General features: G+C 43.4%; 4 protein-coding genes across 4 annotated transcripts; 1 reads left to right on the top strand and 3 right to left on the bottom strand.

The window, feature by feature from the left end:
* Window positions 1-69: 69 nt before the first annotated feature.
* Window positions 70-4,853, bottom strand: LOC148066795 (uncharacterized). The gene is made up of 5 exons (XM_087807006.1): window positions 4,738-4,853; window positions 2,421-2,776; window positions 2,238-2,339; window positions 2,009-2,174; window positions 70-1,727 (listed from the first exon to the last, which is right to left on the bottom strand). The coding sequence occupies exons 2-5, from the start codon at window positions 2,739-2,741 to the stop codon at window positions 373-375; spliced, it is 1,944 nt and encodes a 647-aa protein (XP_087663132.1). The 5' UTR covers window positions 2,742-2,776; window positions 4,738-4,853; the 3' UTR covers window positions 70-372.
* A 710-nt stretch (window positions 4,854-5,563) lies between these two features.
* On the top strand, window positions 5,564-7,536 carry pfdn1 (prefoldin subunit 1). Its single transcript, XM_087807758.1, has 4 exons — window positions 5,564-5,624; window positions 6,481-6,647; window positions 7,027-7,111; window positions 7,400-7,536. The coding sequence occupies exons 1-4, from the start codon at window positions 5,592-5,594 to the stop codon at window positions 7,481-7,483; spliced, it is 369 nt and encodes a 122-aa protein (XP_087663884.1). The 5' UTR covers window positions 5,564-5,591; the 3' UTR covers window positions 7,484-7,536.
* On the bottom strand, window positions 7,534-11,382 carry ttc1 (tetratricopeptide repeat domain 1). Its single transcript, XM_087807757.1, has 8 exons — window positions 11,302-11,382; window positions 10,439-10,910; window positions 10,158-10,218; window positions 9,980-10,092; window positions 9,873-9,909; window positions 9,651-9,799; window positions 7,857-7,911; window positions 7,534-7,782 (listed from the first exon to the last, which is right to left on the bottom strand). The coding sequence occupies exons 2-8, from the start codon at window positions 10,862-10,864 to the stop codon at window positions 7,646-7,648; spliced, it is 978 nt and encodes a 325-aa protein (XP_087663883.1). The 5' UTR covers window positions 10,865-10,910; window positions 11,302-11,382; the 3' UTR covers window positions 7,534-7,645.
* A 1,723-nt stretch (window positions 11,383-13,105) lies between these two features.
* On the bottom strand, window positions 13,106-24,947 carry LOC148066792 (arf-GAP with Rho-GAP domain, ANK repeat and PH domain-containing protein 1). The gene is made up of 25 exons (XM_087807647.1): window positions 24,800-24,947; window positions 24,491-24,570; window positions 23,852-23,907; window positions 22,753-23,172; window positions 21,130-21,222; window positions 20,597-20,729; window positions 20,449-20,541; window positions 20,271-20,375; window positions 20,115-20,175; window positions 19,938-20,058; window positions 19,342-19,606; window positions 18,988-19,187; window positions 18,840-18,925; window positions 18,595-18,777; window positions 18,469-18,537; window positions 18,131-18,230; window positions 17,885-18,065; window positions 15,348-15,447; window positions 15,087-15,288; window positions 14,753-14,798; window positions 14,524-14,696; window positions 14,064-14,273; window positions 13,898-14,003; window positions 13,690-13,831; window positions 13,106-13,400 (listed from the first exon to the last, which is right to left on the bottom strand). Exons 2-25 carry the CDS (start codon window positions 24,568-24,570, stop codon window positions 13,356-13,358), a joined length of 3,270 nt encoding a protein of 1,089 aa, XP_087663773.1. The 5' UTR covers window positions 24,800-24,947; the 3' UTR covers window positions 13,106-13,355.

The following is a 24,947-nucleotide window of genomic DNA, read 5'->3' as shown; positions in this document are numbered from 1 at the left end:
TGAATATGTGCAAAGCTCTATACAGAAGAGCAACCTGAGGTGACAAAATCAACGTGAAATATCTCAGTGCTTGTCATGTGCAATAAGTCAGAACAAGTTTAAAATCAAGATGAGGCTTGTGAGGCGTCTCAAAATACCTTGATAAAAACAAGCCCAAACCAACAATTAAAGTAGAGAAAGTACAAATAGGTCAGGAGCAACAGAGCTTTACGATTGGAGATAGTTTCTCAATTGGAGACTTGTATTTTGTTTGAGACATTTGTAGCAGCAGAAGACATCACAGTGCCCTTTCAACGACTAAATAAAAACTTCCTATAAAAATGTTTTGCAGCTTCAGTAATGTCCATTAGGACATAAAACCCTGTGTCATCTTCACGGGCCCGCTGTGTAGTTCACTGCTGTATGAACAGTGAAGGGGAGGCAGGGTTGGGGGTACACGGCGAGAGGATGGGGGATTTGCATCATGGACAGGACGGCAGGCTTTGCTGCGGGTAGCAGGACCTCAATGTATTGACCCGTCTCTGGATCCAAAAGCATCTTCCGCTGCGATCGTGGGGTGGACTCCACATAGAAGCATTGCCCGCTTTTGGGGTCCAGCACCATGTGGTAAGGAGTCGGGTTGCTGAACAGGGCTGGGCCACCAAAGAGAGGTGTTGGTGCTGCAGTGGGAGCAGCAACCACATGGAAGAGACTCTGCTGTGGTTCTGCTCTGATGCTCTCAGTCCTATTGAAACTGGGGGTGGTTCCTGACTGTCCGCCCTGGTTCTGGTCTGGCTGGAGCAGGTGGAGGGCTGGTGCTGTAGAGGGTTGCTGTAGTTGAGTTGGGGTATAGCTCATGGGGGTCTGGACGTAGCTGACCTTCCCTACATGAGCGTTCATGGTAGGGAAGACAGGCAGAGAGCCAGCAGGGAAGAAACAGGGGTGCATGATTTGCTGCAGGGCGACTGGGGCAGTCTGGGTGGGTTTCTGATCCATGCTTGTGTTGGCCTGGAGCTTCTTCACTAAATTGTGCGTGCTGCTGTGCAAGAGTGGGGGACTGCTGGATGGCTGAGTCTGGTCGGAGTTACTTGGCTCCGGAATCTTGGGGGAAAGATCCAATAACCTAGCCCTAGTGATGTCATCGCTTTTCCTGCCGATAATATGCTCACCGTCATGTCTGCGCAGGTCTGTGATTGGCTGACTGCTAGGTTTGCTGGACACTTTTGGTGACTGGCTGAGAGCCGCAGTGATTTTGGCCAAGTGTTCTTTGGGAGTGCCACTAAGCAACAATGTCTGACCTTTTACCCCAACAGCCTGCTGGTAGGAGGGTGGGGGGCTTGCCTCTTGACCAATCACCTTAAAGCTGGTGGTCCTACGGAGGCTCTTGGGTGCCTTGTCCCTAAAGGAGAGGCTGTAGGTGTTCTTGACCAAACTCCTCATGTCTCTTACCATGTGAACTGGAGCTTTCAACCCAGAGCAGCTGGTGTTCCCCCCTACGACTCCCCTGTCCCTCACTCTCTCTTGGTTGCAGTGTTGGGTAACAAGAGGGAGGACTGGAGGTTTGCAGTGTTTTGCAGTGGTGCGGGGCGCCTGCGTGGAGCTATGAGGCTCAGACGGGGGGGCCTGCTCGTCTTGCATTTTTTTAGACAGGACGCTCTTGATGATGCAAGACGCCATTTTTGTTTTGGTTTCGTCCAGGGAGACAGACTTCTGCAGCTTCCTGGCCTCTGACTTCCCACAAATTAATCCTGGGGAAGAATACGTGTGGATTTTTAAACTCAGACAATTGAAATCTGCGATAGATGCACTTCACTCATGACACAAACACAATGTTTTCTGGACAACAGCCTCAGCCACTCATGTTGTTTCCTTCTTTCCTTCGTACTTGAGTTCTAATCTCGGATATGTGAATCTATTGTATACATCTATTCTTGCACAAAATGTAAGGAACTTACTTCACATGTGACCTGCTTCATGCCAAGATGAATCATTTAATATGGTTAGTCAGAACAAACAAGCTAACGCTTACCTTGGTTGGCACCTGCAACAAGCCCTTTGTAGCCACTGTTGCCCTCCGAGTCCCCGGCAGTGGTCAGTAGCGAGTGGAATGAGGCCGGCATACTATGCTGCCGCTGCATCTCTGGTCTTGGGGATTTGACCGACAACTCTCCATCAGACTTTTCTTTGTGGGACTCCTGAACCAAGTAGCTAGTTAGCATCCACAAGACCTGTCGACACGTGGAAGAGTTGAACTTCACCTGGTTTCTATTGGTCAAGACCAGATCCTCTGTTTTTCTCTTCTTGAGCTGGATTTGACGTTTCGGGACCATCTTTAACCCCTCTTTCCTCTGACCCGCGACCTGCCGGTGAAACCAAAGTAATGTTTGTTCACTGGTGACCAGCTGACGGAGCAAAATCAAAGACCCGAACTGGAATCTCACTTGTGATTCCACAGACACGTCGAAACACTCGAAGCTGCCCTCTGGGTCAGAATTTTCCTCATCTGACGGGAGAATGACAGACGGAGAGAAGTGCAGAGTGAGATCTTCCTCTGACCAGTCGCTATCGCTTCCCTCATCCTCAGAGTGACGAGACGAAGACACATCCAGGTAGTCAGAGCGACCGCAGGAGGGCAACTTGGGATGCACTGAGGCTGCCTGGATCGCTAGGTTGTGTTCAGGTAGCAGGTCGCTCTCCGGACAGCGGTGAGCGCTGAGGAAGGATGACAGCCCACATCCTCCCTCTGTCGTTCTGACACTCATTGCTTTTCTGTGGAATTTCCTGGTCTTGTCAGGATCTGAAGTTAAAAACAGATTTGCAGGTTCAACGTTGGTAACGTGAGTTCAGGGGAGCTATAAACAGAAACGTAAACAAGCTTCAACTTGCTAGTTAATCCTTTTTCACTTGCTGCACACACATGCCAGACCTCCTGCTGCCAACTCTGGACTTGGACCATCAACAGGGCCCAGTGCATATTTCCACTCCACTCGGGTATGGGAACCTGCTGGGAACCTTCGGCCAAAGTGTCCAGTAAAAAAGTGGAGAATCGAGACCAGTTTTCTAAAGTCTTTGTTTGTTGTGTTACATCAGTTGTTCTTTAGTTTCAATAAAAAAATGACACTCTCCAGTCGGCCTCTAACTGTTGAGTCAAAATAAAATGTTCCACCATAAAACCTGTTCTTTATGACATGTTAATGTCGTGTTACATGAGAGCTACTGACCATTGTGGTTCCTCCTTCTCAAGACTCTGGTCTGTATTGCGTACGTGTTGCATGATTAGATATTCGGGAGCTGCGATAGTCGCATAGACATCAGAGCCAAAGACTTGGAACCAGCACAGACCAGGATCAGCTGCTGCGGACAACGTGAGAACCTCGGCAGCTGTATCGGATTTGTCTTATGATTCCACAAATATTCTTCTTGTTCAGTCTGGGTGTACATTTTACAGTCATTACTGCTCAGAGTAACGTTCATATTAGACATTATCCTTGAATTTGTGGTCATAGGGACATAAGTCAGAAGACCTGAGGAGCCCTGAAGGGGAGCCGCAGGAGTTCTGATGGACTTATTAAGATGGACAGAGACAACAAACACTCTAATGGTAATGGTCAAATATAAACCTGAAAATTCATGTGTTTGCCATTTGGTTGGGCTCATACTATCCAATAAAATCTTATTAACATGCGAATGTTTAAGGTGGTGGTTATGTGGGTGATCAAATTGGGCAATATATTAAGTCACATGCAGAGTCAGTTCTACTGCCATTTTTCACTCATGTACACTCTCCAGTCCTTTCGGTTTCAGCACTTGGAAATGCCAAATTTAAAAAGGAGCCTGAAGATGTCTTCATAGGAAAGATGTGTGAGTAAATCATTTGCAGTTTCACAAGACAAAAGATGAGAGTATTCATAAAAGGTCAGAGTCATATCACATAATGCAGTGCCTTTGACATCTCAATCAAGGTCCAATGAGAGAGAGAGAGATCTTGTTCTACTGAAAAGCAGGCTGACTGACTACTGCCAAAACAAACTTCTCTGGAACGTGACTGAGATAACGGGCAATTCTTCTTTTCCATTAAATGCCTTTTCCCTTTTTAATAAAACATTTGTGTGTCAAATGTGTAGGTCAAGTAAGATATGCAGCTTGAACTTAAATAAGAATGAAGATATGGAATAGCTGTTCGCATCAACTGCTGTGTCAGCATTTTACTTTTTGAAAGATGCCTTAGTGTAAAAGTACATCAACCTCATGGTTGGGGAATTAGATATCTATAAAGAACAGCAAAGTAGGCATGGGTATATTGAAAGATGGCACAACAAAAAAAGTGTTAAAAGTAAGTAAGTAAGTAAGTAAGTAATTTTTATTTGTAAAGCGCTTTTCCAGACCAGGGTCACAAAGCGCTTAAACAATCAAAACAATATTCAATAAAGTATATACTTTAAAGGGCAAGATAAAACTGATAACTAAACAGGAGTTCCAGAAAATCAAGGAAAAGCCTGAACAGATAAAAACGTCTTAAGATGTTTCTTGAAGGAGTCAGTAGACTCCATCAAAGGTTCAAAAGAAAAGGTTAAATTGGAGTAAATGGTGATCTTGGTTCTTGTCAGATGTGTTACACTTATTTAAAGAAAATTTTTTTACTCCTGGCTGTCATGGTGAAAAAATATACGCATTAGAAGACAGTTAAGATTTGAATTATTTACAAGTGAAAGTTGTACTCCAATACATACTCCCAAAAGTTTTACTTAAAGTACAGACCTTCTGTTTTAGCTAAATCTTCTTTCCAGTACTGAAGAATGTGTTGTTTCTTCTCCTGATCCTCCAGGGTCGGCCAGGTTGGTTCTGGGTTGCACACTCGGGTCTGGTACTTTCCGTCAGAGTGTTGCTGAGTAACTGCAGACGATGGCCCAGAGACATCCACATAAACAGCGAGAGAGAGAGAGTTGGTGTCAGACTGCATGTTCTATTCTGGGAGGTGATTGACAGACGGGTCTGTGTCCGTTATTGTGCTTTCTCCATGGTGATGAATTTACGCAGGACATATTTGTAATCGATGAAGGGTTAACAAGGTGAAACCAGAACAAGAAAAATGTCTTCAGTTTAGAGTTTAAGACTGTGAAGAATTTATGGCAGGTGACTGTAAAACTATCAGAAAATTGTTCCTCTTTGTCAGTGGGCACTTTGGCGTCTTCTGTGGCGGCAAAGTGAACAACAGGCAGAAAAGTAATAATTAGTAAATTACACATTGAACCCTTTAAACAATAAATACCACAATTGTTTTTATTTTATTTTTTGCGAACAGATGTTGTTGTAGGGGCAATAAAAGACAGCAGAACATAGTTGGTTTTACCTAGTTCCGGGCTACAGACCATTTATTGTGTCAGAACTGCCGGCGAAAAACATGAAAAAGGTTGATTTCAAGCTGCGTTGACTCCAGAGATTTATTTTCTGTTTAATAAAGTAACATCAGATTACAATTTCAAATACGCCTTGTCAAGTGGACTGCCGTTTCAACCAATCAGCCACAAGAGGGCGACGCTGCAGTGCGCAACAGATAAGCGCGGTGTCCAGTGAGACTGCAGAAGAAGACGAGACAGCAAGCCGAAGACAAGATGGCGGCCCCGGTGGACTTGGAGCTGAAGAAGGTTCGAGATTTGGTTCCCCCTTCATTCCACTTTGGTATCTTTACTTTTGGACAAACAGCAGCTCACAAATGGCCTTAAATGCTGTGACCGCGATGACGAGCTGTTTTGTATCTAAGGACAGACGGTGAATGAATGAAGTAGCCACTGTTATGATTTCCTTATTTTAACCGCAGGTACAACATGTGATGAAATAGAAATGAGACTCAGAAGCTTCTGAACTAGTTTGACCGCAGATGTATCTACAAACGTCTCAAGCGATCAGTGGCTGAGTTCATCCAACAGGGCGGGTCGAACATAAAGGCCGTTAAATAAGTCGTATTGTAAATTAGTTTCTATTTAAATGTGTTTTAAATAATGACCCATTACCCAAAAAGTATACCTAATGTATGCAGTATGACACGGAAAATAATAAAAAGCGAATAGAGGGATTAAAACGCATAATAGGTTTAGATAAATTGTTTTTAAAATATATAGAGTCGTTATCAAAAATGATTAATAGTAAAAAATAAATGATCAGCTTATTTTTATTAACACTCAAATTATTTCGGGTAAATCTTAACAGAAATGGTAATGGAGAATAAATATTATTTATATATATTTTATATTTATTATAAGAAATTATGACTTTGAAAAAATACATTTGGGAGAATAGAAAATGAGAAATAAATGGGCAAGACAAATTAATAAGCAAAACTTATTAGTATAACGTTAAAACACCAGCACACTTAGTCTGTATAGAATTGTCTATAATGGAAAATTTCCTAAAGCTCCAAATGAGCATAAAGTCATGATGAAAAAAAAACAGAATTATCTGTGAATAAAGCACATCTCAACAACCTCTCCGATCTCCTCTCAGGCCTTCTCTGAGCTGCAGGTGAAGATGATCGACACGCAGCAGAAGGTGAAGTTGGCGGACCTGCAGATCGATCAGCTGACTCGAGTCCAGAAACACGCAGAAATCACGCAGAGGCAGATGACTGCGTTCCCGGACAACACCCGGCTGTACGAGGGTGTCGGTCGCATGTAAGTTGAGGAACTAGTGTAGTGGCCCCACTGGGAAATATCTGGTGAAGCCAGTTCCAAGTAACGACACAAAAACTAGGGCTGGGTAAAACATCAATTTACAAATGGATTTCATTAAATAGCTTTTTGTCGGGGCTAACGTCAGTGTAATGAATTGGAAACAACAGATGTTATAATCACAATTATGATGCATTTCAAATGACATCTGTCAGGTTCTTGAACTACACAACAAAAACATCTGAATGCACTTAAAGCTTGCCTTGGTTAAAGATATGGCTCTGTTCTACACAGGAAAGATTAACAGACCTTGTGCAAATTGTGCACAGATTTAATCGCATAGTGTTTGATATCACGCTTTTCTTTTTTCCCTCATTTAAAGGTTCATCCTGCAGTCTAAAGTAGACATCAACAACCAGCTGACGGACAAACAGAAAACTGCAGATGAGAAAATCAAAGAACTGGAGGTTTGTAATAATCATCTTTCTGGCTATCCTTCAGTCACAAATCTCATTCACAGAAATGACAGCAGTTTAATTATGATTCTTGAACTCGCAAACAACACCATTTAAAAAAAAAACAAAAACAACAATGTATAGTTCAGTAGATATGAACTTTAAGTATGTGTAAGATTGTCTGTATCAATGAAAGTGTGAACAACCCATCCTACCATCTCCTATTCATGGTGTTTTTATGTTCGTTTTGATTTTAACAACCAGAGCGGTTTATAGTGACATGCTGTTTGTGTCTTGCAGCAGAAGAAGGTGTATCTGGAGCGCAGCGTCAAAGAAGCCGAAGACAACATCCGAGAGATGCTGCTGTCCCGGAGGTCGCAGTGACACCAATAACTTATTCTTTGTCCTGTTTTTAGTATAAAAAAATGTTACACTTGTTTTTGAGTGAATCTTTATTTCGCACAAAGTAAAAACACACATTGTCATTAGTCAGGTGACTATCATGAGGCAGCAGAGGAAACACACTCATGATTTATTTTGTACACGTCATCTATTGTTGTTGTTTGGGTTTTGCACAAACTTTAGTGAGTACGAGCCGCTTCCAGAGTCCTGATCCACCTCAAAGTTGTTCGTCGAGAGCCCGAAGGGCCGCAGAAACATGTTGCCAAGGTCTTTGAGTTTACCTGCAGAGGTTGAGCGCCACGGGTTAAATTTCAATTTAGCAAAAAAAACAACAGATGAAGTGTAGCGTACGTACCCATCATCTCCTCCTTCAGTTTTTCATTTCGCTCGTCTATCTGCTGCGGCAGCCTCTGAGAGAAAAACAGCTGGAAGGTCAGGGTTTGATCCATGTACCTTCTGTTCATCCTTTTATTTTAGCTCCAAACTTTAATCTGGTTATTTGCTTTTTTCAATATTTGATGCCGGTTTAAAAAAATAAGCAAGGCTTTTTTCATTGAAATGCGGCCATAAAATTGGATCGTTTGGTTTTCCTATTATGGATTTCTGTACTCCAGAAAAGCTTAAAGAATCCAATGCATGTTCATTCAAAATGCAAAAATAGGGAGATTTTTTACAGCTGCACAGTTTCAGGCCCATGTGCACTAGCCAACAGCGACCTCCAGCTTTTCTCACAAGCCTAGAAGACAAAGTGTCCAGAATTATGCAGTATTTATACTGCTGTACCTCAACGTTACAAGAACTTTAAAACAGTGATTACCTTCATGTGTGAATAAATCAGAATCAGAATCCTTTATTTGTCCCGTGAGGGGAAATTCGGATAAACATGTCAGGGATATTAAATAAGTGTATAATAATGTGTCAGTGTTTGAGTCAGTCTGACAATGAAGTGAGGTCAAGGGAGGTGATGACAGATGAGTATTTTTGTGATCAAGGCACTGGAGAGCTGTCAATCATATCTGGCAGGAGCCAATGAAAGTGGGTCACATGGCACATGTCTGTTGCTGTTCCTCAGCATATCACCAATATGAACTTTACATAAGTATTTGCAATACAGCATGACTCGGTCTTTGTAATTTTCTAAAGGAACTATCGCTGCTGATCGTCCAATCAAGTGCAGAAAAAAGTCAGCAGGTGTAAAACAGCAGTACTCGTTCTCACCTCAAGGAGTGAACTGTGTAGGTTATTTCTAGCAATCTAGAATTTTATTTTATTTAAAGGCATTATTTTACAATCATATCTGAATTATAACAAATATAATTGACTCCACTCAAGTCAGTACCTCATCAGCTAATGGACCTCTCATGTACCTGCACTTCCTGCTACAAGAATCAAGTGGAATCTCCTGTGAGGTTTATATCAAAAGCATGGACACATTGGGTTTAGTGCTAAAGAAAAAACATGATTATGGATGTTGTTACATGAGGGAATAGCTCAAAGCACTCGAGTGCTAGCTGGAGCAACAACAAGCAGCAAGTGATGAAGTTGAACAGTGCAGATGACGCTCACAGCGTCAGTCGACTCCACACTCTCCGTGCACTATTTCTGTTTATTGTTCTACATTTATTTCCACTTCTATGTTATCCCAATTCGACCCTGTGAGCCGTAAAAACATAATTCCTGAAGAAGACACAAACAGAAAATAATCCATGTATATAATATTGATGTATAAATCGGCCAATAAAGCTGAGGTGTTATTATTCTGTTATAAAGCATGTAGTACAAGAGATCATGGCAATTCACTGTCATCCACACTTTAACTGCCATTTTCTTTTATTATATATTTTGTATACATTTTATTATAAAACAATGGATGTTCCTACAGTACAGCATTGTCAACATAGACATAGTTTTGCTTTTGTAAAATAAACAAATAAAACTTTACCATGGGCTTAATACTGTGACAATTTTATACTGTGAGAATGTAATATAGTTGAATTCCCAGTTCTGTACAATCTAATATTGTCACCATTCATTGAATCTCCTTTTCATAACTTAAGTGAATATAACTCAGTCAGGTGCAGGTGGTCTTAATGTTATGGCCAACCATAATAAAAACAATAATAAGATAATGCAACATCAGTGGACTCACCATGCAGGCCTGTTTGGCGGCACTTTGACTCGGGTCTCGTTCCAGAACCATCTTGTAGTCCTCCAGCGCCTCATCCAGCTTCTCTGTCTGCTCGTAAAGCTCCGCCCTCCTCAACAGCGCCCGCAGGTAGTCAGGATTCAGCTCAATTGCTGTGCCAACGACAACGGCAAGTTGAAAACAGAGAAGGCACCAGTGGTTGTGGATAGTGACATGAACCCTTACCTCGGCTGCAGTCTGAGATAGCCAGCTCCTTCTTGTCCTGAGGAACACAACAGTTAGATTGTGCTAAGCTGGAATTGCTTCTTGCATGTAGCCATGTTGCCTATTACCATGTGCAGCCTGGCAGCCGCCCGGTTAGAGAACAGAACCGCTCGCTCTTTGCTGAAACATACAGGACACGAAACCAGTGCTTCTGTGTAGCTGCTCTCAGCCTCTGACCAGTCTGCAAGAACGTATGGCGGTCAGTGAAGAACAGGCTCACAGAGCTGTGATCCATTTGTTACTCACCTCCAGACTTAAATTGAGAGTTTCCTCGTTCCTTCAGACTCAGACTTTGTTGTCGTCGACTCTGGAACAGAACACAGGATTTAATAGTACACACAGAGCTGGTCTGTGTTTGAGGACTGTTTTAACGCAGCAACACAAACATATGTACCACACACACTTACACCAGTGTTAATAGACACTGTAAGCGCAGCAACACACAGTGATATATACGTCAACTTCCTACTGGACTGTCAGATAACCTGCAAACACAGTCGAAGTGTCAACTCGGTGGGAGGTCTCACCTCCTTCTCCTCCTCTGTCAGCTCCTCCTCCACCTCCCTAAGATGCTCGTCGTCAAACTCCAGAGCCGGACTCTTGTCCTCATTCAATTCTGAGTCGGAGTCGTCCTCTGGACCTTGGACTTCAGCGTCGTCCAGACCCGGATCTCCGTGTAGTGCATCTGTGTCCTCAAGTCCTTTTTCTTGTAGTCCGTCTTCAGACAAACTGTCGCTCTCCTCCAGTCCATCAACTGTCTTCCTCTCTTCCTCTGACTGCTCTTCGTGCAGTCCTGGCCTCTTTTCTTCCTCTTGCTGCACTGCAGGCTCCAGAGTCTCCTGACAGTCATAGAAGTCCTCGGCGTCCTCCTTGTGTCTGAATCGTTGTTCGTCTTGTCGACCGTTCATGACGTCTGTGGTCGCTGAGCAGTCCAGAAGATCAGACCCCGACATTTCGTCTGGTGTAGCTGGACATCAGTGGCGGCTCATCTGGTACAAACTTGGACAACAAAGGCGAATGTTGAAGGATGAACAGGGTGGACATGTAATAGACACACAACGGTCTGCCTTGTATGACACTTTAATGCAGAGTCGTGACTAAAACAATAAGACACAAAGAAAGCTTCCACCAGAGGGGATTGAAAAGGAACCGAATGGTAGTTGACATGTAGAAGAATATATGACAGTAAGTCAATGTAGGAGGAAATAAACACTAGAACCCCATTATTGTCAGGTCGAGTCGTCAATCGAGTCTTTCATTTTAAGAGATATTTGAGAATGTGACGTCGCCAAGTTAGTTCAGCGTTAAGTTAAGTTAACCGCTTAAGATTCAGACTGAAACAACCATGTTCGAATATACCAATCTGGTGTTTTGTTATCAGGCGACTCACCTGCTATTGCCTTATCAGTCACTACTCGAGCACTTCTGAAACACTTCCGGTTTAGGTTCGGGCTGCTGTCGAGTGATGATGTCACATCCGGAAGGGGCTAGTCTTGCTGTTTTTAACGAGTAAATTAAATTTTAGATGAAGGTTTTACTTTCACTTTTTGCCACATACGAAACATTTATATTAACCAAAAGTAAACTTTCGGTAATCTGGTAATTTCCCAAATATCTGTTCCATTTTCTGGTGTGACGAGTGATTTCAATGACTCGGTTCATTGAGTCACGTTTAATAAAATTTACGAGATTAAAATTAATAAACAATTTATTGTACATGTAACAAACTAAAAGCCCGGGGGTAAAATCTGGCCCGCAAATTCATTTTATGTGTATTCCTGGTCGAAACGAAAGGAAAGAAATGTTCATGGCTACTTGGAAATATTTCACTGTACGTATAAAAGAAATATAAAAATGGAAGGAATTGGATGACAGAAACCAACAAGTCTCCAAAATGTTCAACGTCACAATTATCCTGTCACAGAGCAAGCAAGCAAATTGATTTTTCTTTAGTCAAACCACTTGGTGGCGCCATTTGACTTTTCAATTGAATCGCTCTTCAGCTCCGCTAACAGGTGTGGATTGTATTTATTGTATTTTTATTTTCCAAAATAAATCATGCTACATTTTTTAGGCGGTCATTTTTTCTATTTTGTATTTTTTTTAAAGGATAGCCTTTAAACTGACTCTGTAGTAGCCAGAGTGTTCCAATCGTCCTCCCTGTCTATTGGAGAAGGCTTTATTGTACGGGTTCTACTCTTCAATCCCCCATTTAACCTCTTTATAAGGCTACCTTCTTCAACTATATAGACCTGATTCATGTCGCTTGATCCTGATTAGAGTGGATGATGAGAGGAAGACAGCATTTAAAACCCCTTTTGGAAGTATCTTCTCATGTCTTTGCTACGTGAGCAAAGAGAGGAGAGTATAAAGTAGGGCAGCAGAGTTCAAGATAATGGATCCGTTGACATTGTTGTACAAGGGATCCTGGATCTAGCAGCAGCTCCGGAGGATGAGGAGGAGCCCTTAGGCTCTGGGAGAGATGGAGAAGAAAAGTTTGGGTTTACACTGCACAGGTGATGAACATAATGCAGAAAAAGAAAGACACAAAGAGAGAGAGCTCTGTGTCTAAAACTCCTACAACAATCTAAGCCTATAGCAGCATAAGTAAAATGGCTGCTTCAGGCAGAGCCTGAGTCAGTCCTTACTATAGACTGTATTAAAAAAAAGTTTTAAGATTACTCTTAAACATAGAGAGGGTGTCTGCCCTTCAGACTGAAGTGGGTAGTTCGTACCACCAGATGGCCTTGAAAACTGAAGACCCTGGTTCCCTAAAAAGGTTTGTGGTATAACTAATAGATCTGAGTTTAAGGATCGTAACATCCTAGAAGGTTGATATGTTTGGATGAGATATTTAATGTATGTTGGTGCTAGATCATGTAAAGCTGTTCAGGTTAAGAGAAGGATTTTAAATTGTATTCTAAGTTTGTCAGAACATGAGCTGCAGAGTTCTGAATGAGCTGAAGAGCATCCGAATCTGTCACTGTTACTCTAGCATTTGCCGGTGTAAGTCCCATCTACATTCTTGCCCTGTTTTTTTAAACTAATAATACATAATTGGAAATGTAAATATAACTCTGTTAAAGCATTACACTCATTTATATTTGAGTGTGCTCAGGCCTGATTGAAATATTTAGATTTTTGCCATCTGTGTTTTCGTGTTGCTGGTGTGACAAATGAAGCAACTACAAACAAACAGCATGAATAGTTTATGGTTGTATTCAGTATCCACTTTGAATCAGCTCACTTGTTCCAGAAAACCACATGAATCATTTCTACAGTGATATTCAATTGATTAGGAAGTCACGGTTGATTAATTTAAAGATAGTCATAATGGCACGAGTTGAATCTAATAACCGTCCCACTCAACCACCTCATAATAACTTGTAATAATGTCTTCAACATGCAGCGGGCAGGAGCTGAAGTTGTGTCCAGTTGTCTCCGTCAGAGTGCAGTCACCTCCTCGTCCTCTTCCACCTTCTCTAGAGTCTGCAAGCATGAATAGTTTAGTTTCCAAAGTATTCTGATGAAATGTAAAATATATTAAAATATACTTGAGGATATACTGTAGAATTGACCTTGTACCTTTATGATTCAATACAAATGTGTATGTTTCATATTGCTGTTTAATTTCTATCACTCTTATTTTTTATCCCAACTGTCTTTTTAAAACAAATTTCTTAATTTTTCTACTTGAATTAGTTATTAGTATTCCACTTCATTTATTTAAAAAATCAGAGAGTTCAGAGAAGTGCGACCTGACAGGCCGTGTGTTTACCAGGAACAGCAGCGTATGGTGGATGATGAACTCTCGAATCAGACGCAGCAGATCTTGACTCAGAGAATCAAACAGAGTTGGTACCAGAACCAGAGCCAGGTTCTGAGCGGACATCTTGTTCACCTGGGAGTACACCTGTACCCTGAGAAACAATAGGGGGTGTCAGCTTTGGTCAACTATGATGTGTTCTGATGTCTGTCAGAGTTACAAGTAAAAGTGTCCAAACAGGGCGCTCATGTTAGCACGAGTGTCATCGGGCAGACGTCGCAGCAACCGTCTGTAGACTGTGAATCTCAGGCGTTCGTTCGGGACCACTGAGGAACACAGGTCAGTCATGAGACAGTGTTCCATCCGCTGCCAGACAAGGTGCTTACCTGCTGCTTTTGCCCAGTCTTGTCTGGAGTTCTCAGGGAAGAGCGCCCCCTTTTGGCGGATATATTGTTTAAGAGCAGACGCAGCGTCCAGCACTCCCTGTTCGTCACTTTCAAGTGGGGCGGAGCTTGGAGACGTTACCAGGGCTTCAACCAACTGGGACACTTTTTTGACAAGGCCACAGCGGCGGTACACGCCCTCCACCTTCAGACCTGAGAAACAGAGTCTGTGAGCTAGTAACATGCATGTGACTCAGAGGTAATAACTACTAGCAAAACAGGTGAGACCAGAATATATATAAGTCTTCTCTAAAAGCCATGTAGAGAGTTGAGGTTTTCAGGACGTGAGAGTTACATGATTTGACTGACTCACTACAGATTCATCGTGTCATGCTTATCTGTCTCCCGAGACCCCCCTAGTGAACAGCAAAATCACATTGTCACAGGAAGTTTGGATTCTCACCGTAGTTGGTCACATGGGTGATACATCTTTCGAAGGCGGGAGACACGTTTCCCGTCCTCAGGTGAGCGACGGGATATAGACTCTGTGCTGTGTTCTGACTGGAGGAAGCTCTCTTCAGGTGACCATACCAGGTCTGGCAGCTGTACTGGTCCTCGAATCGCAGCGTCACACACCTGTGCACAACACTATGTAAATATGATCAACTTTGTGCATCTGTGAACAGACTCACCTGTCACTGGTTTCCAAGGTAATGGTGCTTTCTGCCGCCTTAATGTCTAGACGAGAGACAAGAGTTACTGAGAAGTTGACGGACAAAAGAGAGCTCGGCTGCGTCCAATACTCGGTTCATGTGCCCTCGCTCCCTGGGGGAGTCCCTGCCGCATCTTAAGAGTCCTTTTCTTTCCGATGTTCACTTCACAGCATTTTCTTTGGTTCATATGTGTTTTCAATTGGCTTGTTATTTGAATAATTGAATATAGAACAACTCCAGCAAATGTGTGGCTGACCACCGAGCGAGGGCAAATCAATCTTGCATTGAAAAGCAGAGCTTATCTTTCCGTTACCATGGCGGCAAAGCATGTTCATGTCAATCATCAGAGTGGGTTGTGTGTGTCTGACAGTAGGGTGGATACTGATTCCGCCCTCCCACAGCAGTAGCCAGGCGTCTGTGTGCTGCGAGGCTCCGCCCATCTCCATCACACACACTTTGCTTACGGCAGTAGCCCCGCCCACTTCTGCGTATGATACACCTCCGGGAAGAATAACCTGGGAAATACGCATTTGCGTGAGCAACTTTGTTGAGTGTTAATACAGAACTGTCTTACCTTCAGGATGTGGACCAGGTGTGTCAGCAGCTCGTCTTCAGAGTCAGCAGCACAGACCAGCTGTTCGTCCGATGAGACAATCTCAAACTGAAGTCTACCCCTGAGTGACATCAGCGTGTTAGAACATGATGATACTACAGGACTAATGAGCAGCAGTTACAGTCACTGACAGCAGTAAAGGTCACTGACAGCAGTAAAGGTCACTGACAGCAGTTAAGGTCACTGACAGCAGTAAAGGTCACTGACAGCAGTAACAGTCACTGACAGCAGTAACAGTCACTGACAGCAGTAACAGTCACTGACAGCAGTAACAGTCATTGACGCCAGTAAAAGTCCCTGACAGCAGTAACAAACACTGACAGCAGTAACAGTCACTGACAGCAACTAGGGTCACTGACACCAGTAAAGGTCACTGACGCCAGTAACAGTCACTGACCACAGTAAAGGTCACTGACAGCAGTAACAGTCACTGACACCAGTAAAGGTCACTGACAGCAACTAGGGTCACTGACAGCAGTAACAGTCACTGACGGCAGTAAAAGTCACTAACAGCAGTAACAGTCACTGACAGCAACTAGGATCACTGACACCAGTAAAGGTCACTGACGCCAGTAAAAGTCACTGACACCAGTAACAGTCACTGACAGCAGTAACAGTCACTGACAGCAACTAGGGTCACTGACACCAGTAAAGGTCACTGACAGCAGTAACAGTCACTGACGGCAGTAACAGTCACTGACACCAGTTAAGGTCACTGACAGCAGTAAAGGTCACTGACAGCAACTAGGGTCACGGACACCAGTAAAGGTTACTGACAGCAACTAGGGTCACTGACACCATTAAAGTTTACTGACACCAGTAACAGTCACTGACCACAGTAAAGGTCACTGACAGCAGTAACAGTCACTGACAGCAACTAGGGTCACGGACACCAATAACAGTCACTGACAGCAGTAACAGTCACTGACAGCAGTAACAGTCACTGACAGCAGTAACAGTCACTGACAGCTGTAACAGTCATTGACGCCAGTAAAAGTCACTGACAGCAGTAACAGTCACTGACAGCAGTAACAGTCATTGACGCCAGTAAAAGTCACTGACAGCAGTAAAGGTCACTGACAGCAGTAACAGTCACTGAAGCAGTAACAGTCACTGACAGCAGTAACAGTCACTGACAGCAGTAAAGGTCACTGACAGCAACTAGGGTCACTGACACCAGTAAAGGTCACTGACGCCAGTAAAAGTCACTGACAGCAGTAACAGTCACTGACAGCAACTAGGGTCACTGACACCAGTAAAGGTCACTGACACCAGTAACAGTCACTGACAGCAGTAACAGTCACTGACAGCAGTAACAGTCACTGACAGCAGTAACAGTCACTGACAGCAACTAGGGTCACTGACACCTGTAAAGGTCACTGACAGCAGTAACAGTCACTGACAGCAACTAGGGTCACTGACACCTGTAAAGGTCACTGACAGCAGTAACAGTCACTGACAGCATTAACAGTCACTGACACCAGTAAAGGTCACTGACAGCAACTAGGGTCACTGACACCAGTAAAGGTCACTGACGCCAGTAACAGTCACTGACCACAGTAAAGGTCACTGACAGCAGTAACAGTCACTGACACCAGTAAAGGTCACTGACAGCAACTAGGGTCACTGACAGCAGTAACAGTCACTGACGCCAGTAAAAGTCACTAAAAGCAGTAACAGTCACTGACAGCAACTAGGGTCACTGACGCCAGTAAAAGTCACTGACACCAGTAACAGTCACTGACAGCAGTAACAGTCACTGACAGCAGTAACAGTCACTGACAGCAGTAACAGTCACTGACAGCAGTAACAGTCACTGACGGCAGTAACAGTCACTGACACCAGTTAAGGTCACTGACAGCAGTAAAGGTCACTGACAGCAGTAACAGTCACTGACGGCAGTAACAGTCACTGACACCAGTTAAGGTCACTGACAGCAGTAAAGGTCACTGACAGCAACTAGAGTCACGGACACCAGTAAAGGTCACTGACAGCAGTAACAGTCACTGACGGCAGTAACAGTCACTGACACCAGTTAAGGTCACTGACAGCAGTAAAGGTCACTGACAGCAACTAGAGTCACGGACACCAGTAAAGGTTACTGACAGCAACTAGGGTCACTGACACCAGTAAAGGTTACTGACACCAGTAACAGTCACTGACCACAGTAAAGGTCACTGACAGCAGTAACAGTCACTGACACTAGTAAAGGTCACTGACAGCAACTAGGGTCACGGACACCAATAAAGGTTACTGACAGCAACTAGGGTCACTGACACCAGTAAAGGTTACTGACACCAGTAACAGTCACTGACCACAGTAAAGGTCACTGACAGCAGTAACAGTCACTGACACTAGTAAAGGTCACTGACAGCAACTAGGGTCACTGAAACCAGTAAAGGTCACTGACGGCAGTAACAGTCACTGACAGAAGTAATGTTAACTTTACTGACATTGCTTTGACTTGTATTTGTGACGTAAAGGAACAATCAGCTCACTCGTCTTTGATGAACACGGACAGAACCTCCCGCAGATCCAGGACGTCACATGCCGCAGAGTTGTTTTCAAACGAGAAGAGGAATCTGTCTTCCTCCAGTTTACCATGGAGCTCCTCCCCTTTAGCACCATCAGAGGAGTCACTTCTCATCGTGACTGTTTGGGGCACGTGATGTGGAACCTCTGGGAACACATGACAGGGTGAGTGAGTGAGTGAGTGAGTGAGTCAATATGTAAGTGAGTGTCACCTGTGTACTCATTGAGTCGGAGCAGCTCGGCCTGCAGGGCCTGACCTGCTCTCTCAGCCAGCTTGACACAGGAAGGGACTTGAGGGTTCATCTGACAAACCTGTAGACAACACACCAAGACCAGTGTTTGTTTTTGTGAGTAGCTCGTTATGACCTCATTGACATCCTTTTTGAGAAAATATAACAAATGAGGACAACAGTCCAGTGGATTCCCGCTCTGACTTTAAGGTTGCGATAATGTTTTTTCTTTTAGTGCCATTTTCAATTAAATTCAACCATTCATGTGTTCATAAATGTCTTCGTTGTAGGTGGTGCTGAACTCCTGAGTGTCCCCTGACCTTGGCTCCCGAGCAGATGAGCGAGAATGTTTCTTCGACATCCTTGCCACAGACGACCTCACGCATCCTCTGAAACACACACACGATCAGCATCTCCTCACGTCTTCAACATCCTGCCCTTCTTACCTCTCCCAGCAGCTGCTGAGACGTCCACAGACTGTGGAGCCTCTTGTAGCATCCTAGTGTGTACTTTTTACGGATGAACTCCGACCTCGCCGTATCCGACGCCTCTGGACTCAACTGTTCCGCTGCAGGCACGGCCGGTGCCCACACCTGGTTGGCAAGCCGGTTGCCATAGGCGACAAAGAGCTGAAGCAGACGTGAGAGTTAGAGTTGTGTTGACTGATCTGGAGGCTTCAGTGTTCTCGGACCTGCATGAGCGGCTCCGTCCAAACTTTGTTGTCCATCTTCAGACTGCGGACCTTCGAAAGCTTGGTCCCCAGAGCTCGATGCTGACCTGCACAAGTGAAGCTGGAGAGTTACCTTCACTGCAGCCCTGCCGTGACCCTTGAACTCTACCTGCACACGCGTGACATATAACCATCAACAGGTTAACTGACGCCCATTCCGGGTCGGCCGCGCCGCAGTCCCCACACACTTTGTTGTAAGGGTTGGTCCAAATGCGCAGCGCCACCTGGCTGGAGGACAAGGCGTCGCTGATGGTTGCGGACAGTACGTCCAACCAGGGTGTCTGATCCTTGGAGGAGTCTACAGACAAGCTGACAGTACATCTGACGTCACGATGGAGAAAATCACTCATAGCTAACACATCATAACTAACACACACACATGCAAACTAACACACATACATACATCTAAAACATACACACTCACACACACATAAACACTCATCATTTCAGTGCACAACCGTACTTGAAGGTCCTGTATGGCGTCACCAAGGCAAGTGTGTGTTTGCCGGTGGATCTGACTGAAGCCACATTGAGGGGAACACGGTAGGAAGCGATGCCCAGCTGGTAGCTGTCCTTGCTGGAGTAGATCCAGAGGTCATGACCCCACACTGCCGCGTAGACTTTAGTCCGGGGGTCTTTGATGGTGATTTGGCCGTGATGTTCTGAGGGGGCGGGGCTCTTCTGACCACGGCACGCGAGGAGGGACGTGACCCAGTTCTCCTGGATCTCTGAGAGGAAAAAAAAATCCCGTCTGATGAAGCTACAACTTCACGCTCTGTAAAGATCCTGACAGATCTGTAGAGTCGGTGTAAATACAGTATTTCCATCAGTGTTTTATGAATAGTATATAAATAATAATAATAAATAATAATTTTATGTGGCTTGAGCGACAGTTGGTTCAATTTCAACGTTGACTATCTACAATAAGAGTGATATCTACACCTACAAAGATGCTTGTGGTTAAGATAAGATAAGGCACAGATTCTACAGATTCTACAGTATAACTGACGTCAAAGTAAAGGGATTTGTTATTGGTAAACACCACCGTGGCTCGCTTACCATCGCTGTGAGCCATGAAGTCATAATGTTTCTTGCGGAAGTAGATGGAGAATCTGCCTTTGTCCTGTTTCTTGATGTTGGTGATGCTGGAGGTGTGGAAGAGAACCTCGCTGAAGTTGTCCTTGCGACAGAGAGAGGTCACACAGTGGGAATTGGTGCATCAGTGCAGTAACTCACTGTGCGTTTCTTCCACAAAGACACAACACTTCCATCCAGCGTGGCCCACAGAACATTGTGTCTGTCAGAGAAGCACAGATGACGTTCACCGGAGTTGCTCAAAACAACAGTGGGGGTCTGTTCTCTAGTGTCAATTCTACAAAAGGTGCTTTTCACCTGAAACCCTTCCAGCAGTCCAACCAGTCGGCTCGGACCACAGCAGTTTTTGGAGACGAAGACCCGCTTCCTCCCTTTTTCCTCGACACTCGAATCGTCGCAGCTCTGTGAGAAAAACACCAACATCAGCTCAGAGTCTCATGAAAATATGAAAATGCTTTTCATCTTTGTTCAGTACCGAGGAATCTTCTGCTTTCCTGGTTTCTTCGACTGGTTAGGAGGGTGAGGGGGGCTTGGCGCCGGCCGGGTGGGCCTCAGATGATCTGGTTGACTACAGGCAGAAATGATAACAGAAGTCTTAAAGCTGGAAAGAGTCTTGTTCTTACTTGATGAGACCGGAAGCAGGATCAGCTGTGGGTTCCTCCTTCACAGGTCCAGAACATGCAGCATCCATGTCCTCCTCAGACGAGTCAGAGTCCATTCCTTCTTGACTCGCCCATCTAGTCAGGCCAGGGACATCTGCAACAGGACCATGGAACTCAGTGTAGGAAGCAGAAGCTGGAGTGAACTTCAAGTCTCCAATCCATCAACATTCAACACACAACAGTTATCACAGCTCATCCCAAACCACACAATAAACACATGCAGTTTGTAGATGCTTTTAAACATTACATTTAATATCTAAATGACAATATTCATAGATTGCCTCACTTCCTGTCCACAGCATGGTACTTCCTGTGAGCCCTTACCTATTTTGAACCCTAAAAAGTAGCAGCAGCTGCTCTTGAAAACTGTTTGTGAGTGAACCTACTTTTAAAAGTCTAATAATAGAATAATAACCAGAGAGAAGAAACTTCAATCATCAACGACACCATCTACGTGACCTTGCTTCTCTCATGTCCACATGTCATCTTCCTACCTGTACTGGGCTCAGCGGAGTCTAGCGGTGGTAAGGTGACACCATCTTTCTGGTCGATCGCTGACATCACCAGACTTGACAAGGCTCCAACATCTGCACACAAATATGACGTTCAAGAGTGTTCATCTGGATTTGAACCGACAGTCTGGAGGAAAGGTTTGTTTGTCTGTTTCGTTTTCTGGGGCCTCAGTCACTGAGAAATGCATGGTTTACTGAAAAAAACTGGTGTACACTCCTTTTCTTTGTGCATCCAAATAAACGTGGAATTCAGCACAGATTATATACAATATGTCAATCATATTGAATGGAACTAGAACCTGGGATTTCCCTCTGAGCCATCAGAAAATATAAGACATAAATTATAAATGAGTTTAAAGTAAATAAACAGTTTGTATCTGTTCATTCTAAACACTAATGAAATGAATCACACACTGTTGAAAACTAATTCACACTGTGAACAAAAATTACATTTTACATACAGACTATTAACAAGAATAGTTACTTACAGAGACAATCAGTGGCCTTTTAGAAACATCTTAATAGGAAGATTAACAAGAATAACAGTAGTGATGAAGACGTGAAGATGGGATACAATTTGGCGAAGACATATAAAAACACACACACGTTACATTGAATAAAGGTGTTTTCTGTTCACATATTAATCATGTGATTGTGCGTTTATAGAAATGTGTGTGTTCAGGAGATACAGTATGTCTGATCACATGAGAAGAACCGGTTCTTGCTGGAACATGTGGTTAATTTGAACCTGTTCAACTAAAATGTGATATAACTGGCTGACATGAAAATAATTCTGTCTCACGAGAATGGCTCTGGTCGCCTTGGAAAGTCTGTTTTGTTTTCAACTTCCTGGATCCACTTCGATTTTTTAGAGAATGACGTTCCTCCTTAATTATCCGCTTTTATGTAAGGCTCCAAAAAAGAACTTCTTTGACTCTTGTAGAGTAGAGTAGAAATGATCAGACGTGGATAATTCTGTTTTTTATGATAGCTAATAAAAACGAAAAAGTACAAAACGATCAGGTGGTCATAAGCAACAAGGATAAGAAACAATTTAAGTTAAGATCAATAAAGTTTTACCTTTTTTTTAAAAAATTTTTTTAAGAACGAGTAAACGAGAGAACATAAATAATAACTATATAACTTTTTTAATTTCCACTTATCTAATGGCAAACACTTGTATGTGTGTGTTTGTGTGTGTGTTCACTTTGGATCAATGTTGATCGTTAGTGTGTCTCTGTTGTGAACCTATAAAACCTTTTGTGTATACACACTCTTAGTACATGAGGCCACTGATGGTGAAGAAAATATTCCTCAACTTCGAATTCCAACAGAACACTTTTAAAAAGTCTGATCTTTAATCTATGATAAATTTTGGTAGAATGTAGTTTCTGTTGGCATCTTATTTTACACATTCCAAATGAGTTGTATCGTGTGTGGAAGAGTCTTGTTGTGTAGCCGGTGTCTTTGTCAGAATTGGAGAAAATAAATTGGAGTGTTGTGATAATAAAGAGGTTAACAAGAAAAGAACTGAGCCAGAAGCTGAGTAATGTGGGTCCGTTGAAGGTCATGGTCCGAAAACAAAAGCAGGTAGTTAGTACAAACCTGTGTGCGAGCTGCTCCTGGTCTTGGGCAAAGAAGGATGTCTACCAGTGTGAGCATTCGCAGCAGGTTTGACCACATGACTGACGACGCCAGAAATAATGGGCATGTTAGCCAATGAGCTGAGCACACTGTCCAGAGTCGGAACTGCACTGCTAGCAGCAGGCTCCGTGTTGGACCTGGGTGCACTTGGAGTCATTTCACCGGCCGCTTCTGCTAAACTGGGAATGCGAGTCGTGATGTTGTTAGCGATGCTTTCCACAGAGGGTGGGGCAGAGGGAGGGGCACTGGGGGTGGTCGTGGAGCCACTGATGAAGGACATCATTCCTGCCATGGAGGGGATGTTGGTGCTGATGAGGTCCGAAACTCCAGCCAGAGACGGATAGACGAAGCTGGGAGTTTCAGAGGGGGGCGGGGCTTCCTCTGTGGATGAAACATGTAGTCAACTTTTTATTGTGTTCCTGTGAGAGAACGACTAATGTGTGTGACCTTAAACACAGAAGTTACTGATCTATAGTCACAGCTCTGACTCACAACACGCGTGTGATCTCCCATCTAGAGACCAACTGCTTATGTGGAACCAGTTCCACTGAAAGTCCAGTCTAAAAATAAACTTGATATTTACAACTGTTTAACAAATTATACATTTGATGTCAGCTGCAGTTGTCAAGCACTCCTGCATTAATTCAGACCTGGATTGAGCAACTGATGTTGATGTTGAATCAGACGACATCATCTCATCATCACCCTTCCATGATTCCAGTGATAAGATCTAGTTTTGTGATCAATTATTGATTAAGTTAACTTATGACCATTTCTCTCTGTGTGTGAGTATCTGTGTGTGTGTTTCAGCACCTTTGTGTTTGTCTGTTTGTGTTGACATGTGTGTGTGTTAACGTTCGTGTGTGTGTTTTTTTACATGTCTCTGTGTGTGTCTGTAAATATGTCTGTATCTGTAAGTGAGGGTCTTCACATGTGTGTGTGTTTGTACGTGTTTTTACATGTGTGTGTGTGTGTGTGTGTGTGTGTGTGTTTGTACATGAGTGATTCTTGTGTGTATGTGTGATGGTGTGTGTGTTTGTGTGTGTGAGGGTGTTTTTACCTGTGGTCTGGTGAAATCCATTGGATAAGACAGTTGAACCTGTGCTGTCCATATCTCTGGAAGACAACAATGTTGTGTTTGTTTACTTCAAAACTTTGGTTCTCGTGTCTGTTGCTGATTAATGTTAATGATTAAATCTCAACAGTGTCTAAGAGCGATCACAGAACTCAAACCTAAATATATTGTTCTACAAATCAGAATGAACTCGGATTTCTGTGATCAGGACACGAATATGTCAACTTAAATGTTGCTTGACAGACTTATTGGCTTCTCCACTTTATGCCTTCACCTATTATGGGATCTGTCCCACTACTACACAATACACTTTGATTACATTTGTTAATTCATTCATCCTACAACCTTACTTTCACTCATTCATCCATTATTTAATACATTTAGTTTTTTGTTTTATTTTACCTGTCATGCATTGCTCAGTTCATCCCTCCATACATGACTTCACTGTGTTTTGGGATTTAAAAAGTTGTAGAATTGAGTTTACTAGCTGAACGATTGAATGAGTCGAGAGGGAACAAGAGACGCATGTGGTTCTAAGCGCCTGTTTTGTGTCCGTGTGGATGTTAACGTGATGTTCATACAGTGATGTTGGTCAGGCTGAAGTGTTGAAGACGTTTTACTTACTTGTCCAAAGAGTGTGAGGACAGACCGTCTCTTGTGTATCGGGCCCGGGGCTTTGGCACCGGTGGAGGAGGTGGAGCCATCTGAAGGAGAAGAAAGAATATTAATGATAATCGAAAGTAAAACTCTGATTTCTTCCCCTGATTCCTGTGTTTCCTGTGTGCTACAGTTGTCCTTTGTTGTTGTCCTCTATCTCTCAGAAGCCGTCTTTTTCATGTACATGTTCAACTGTAGTCGTCGTTGATTCAAACATGTGTCATCTTGACAGAGAGTGTTTGCCCAGTCAGTCAACATCACTTCTAGTTGTCCTACCTTAGTTGTGTGTCCAAGGAAATGATGTGTGTCTTCTTACTCTGATGTCTCTTCCTGAATCTCTTCCTGTTTGTGTGTTTGTGTCTAAAAGAGTGTGAGGTGGAGCCAGACCTGTTTCGCCGGATTCAGGAATGTGTGTGTGAGTGTG

The sequence above is a fragment of the Callionymus lyra genome, chromosome 14, assembly GCF_982586985.1.
Source record: "Callionymus lyra chromosome 14, fCalLyr1.hap1.1, whole genome shotgun sequence".
NCBI lineage: Eukaryota > Metazoa > Chordata > Actinopteri > Syngnathiformes > Callionymidae > Callionymus > Callionymus lyra.
Note: the sequence above shows the minus strand (reverse complement) of the source record. Positions and strands in the feature narration are given on the sequence as shown.

Excerpts from the sequence above, each read along its gene's own strand:
- LOC148066795 (XM_087807006.1), bottom strand. The coding sequence starts at position 2,741 with ATGAGTGTCAGAACGACAGAGGGAGGATGTGGGCTGTCATCCTTCCTC. Across the intron at positions 2,340-2,420 it reads ACGTGTCTGTGGAATCACAA|GTCGCGGGTCAGAGGAAAGA; the intron begins GTGAGATTCCAG and ends TTTCACCGGCAG. Across the intron at positions 1,728-2,008 it reads TGTTGCAGGTGCCAACCAAG|GATTAATTTGTGGGAAGTCA; the intron begins GTAAGCGTTAGC and ends ATTCTTCCCCAG.
- pfdn1 (XM_087807758.1), top strand. The coding sequence starts at position 5,592 with ATGGCGGCCCCGGTGGACTTGGAGCTGAAGAAG. Across the intron at positions 5,625-6,480 it reads TGGACTTGGAGCTGAAGAAG|GCCTTCTCTGAGCTGCAGGT; the intron begins GTTCGAGATTTG and ends ATCTCCTCTCAG. Across the intron at positions 6,648-7,026 it reads TACGAGGGTGTCGGTCGCAT|GTTCATCCTGCAGTCTAAAG; the intron begins GTAAGTTGAGGA and ends CCTCATTTAAAG.
- ttc1 (XM_087807757.1), bottom strand. The coding sequence starts at position 10,864 with ATGTCGGGGTCTGATCTTCTGGACTGCTCAGCGACCACAGACGTCATG. Across the intron at positions 9,910-9,979 it reads CGGCTGCCAGGCTGCACATG|GACAAGAAGGAGCTGGCTAT; the intron begins GTAATAGGCAAC and ends TGTGTTCCTCAG. Across the intron at positions 7,783-7,856 it reads ACTGAAGGAGGAGATGATGG|GTAAACTCAAAGACCTTGGC; the intron begins GTACGTACGCTA and ends CAACCTCTGCAG.
- LOC148066792 (XM_087807647.1), bottom strand. The coding sequence starts at position 24,570 with ATGGCTCCACCTCCTCCACCGGTGCCAAAGCCCCGGGCCCGATACACA. Across the intron at positions 20,730-21,129 it reads CTCCGCTGAGCCCAGTACAG|ATGTCCCTGGCCTGACTAGA; the intron begins GTAGGAAGATGA and ends GTCCTGTTGCAG. Across the intron at positions 18,538-18,594 it reads CTCAGCAGCTGCTGGGAGAG|AGGATGCGTGAGGTCGTCTG; the intron begins GTAAGAAGGGCA and ends TGTGTGTTTCAG.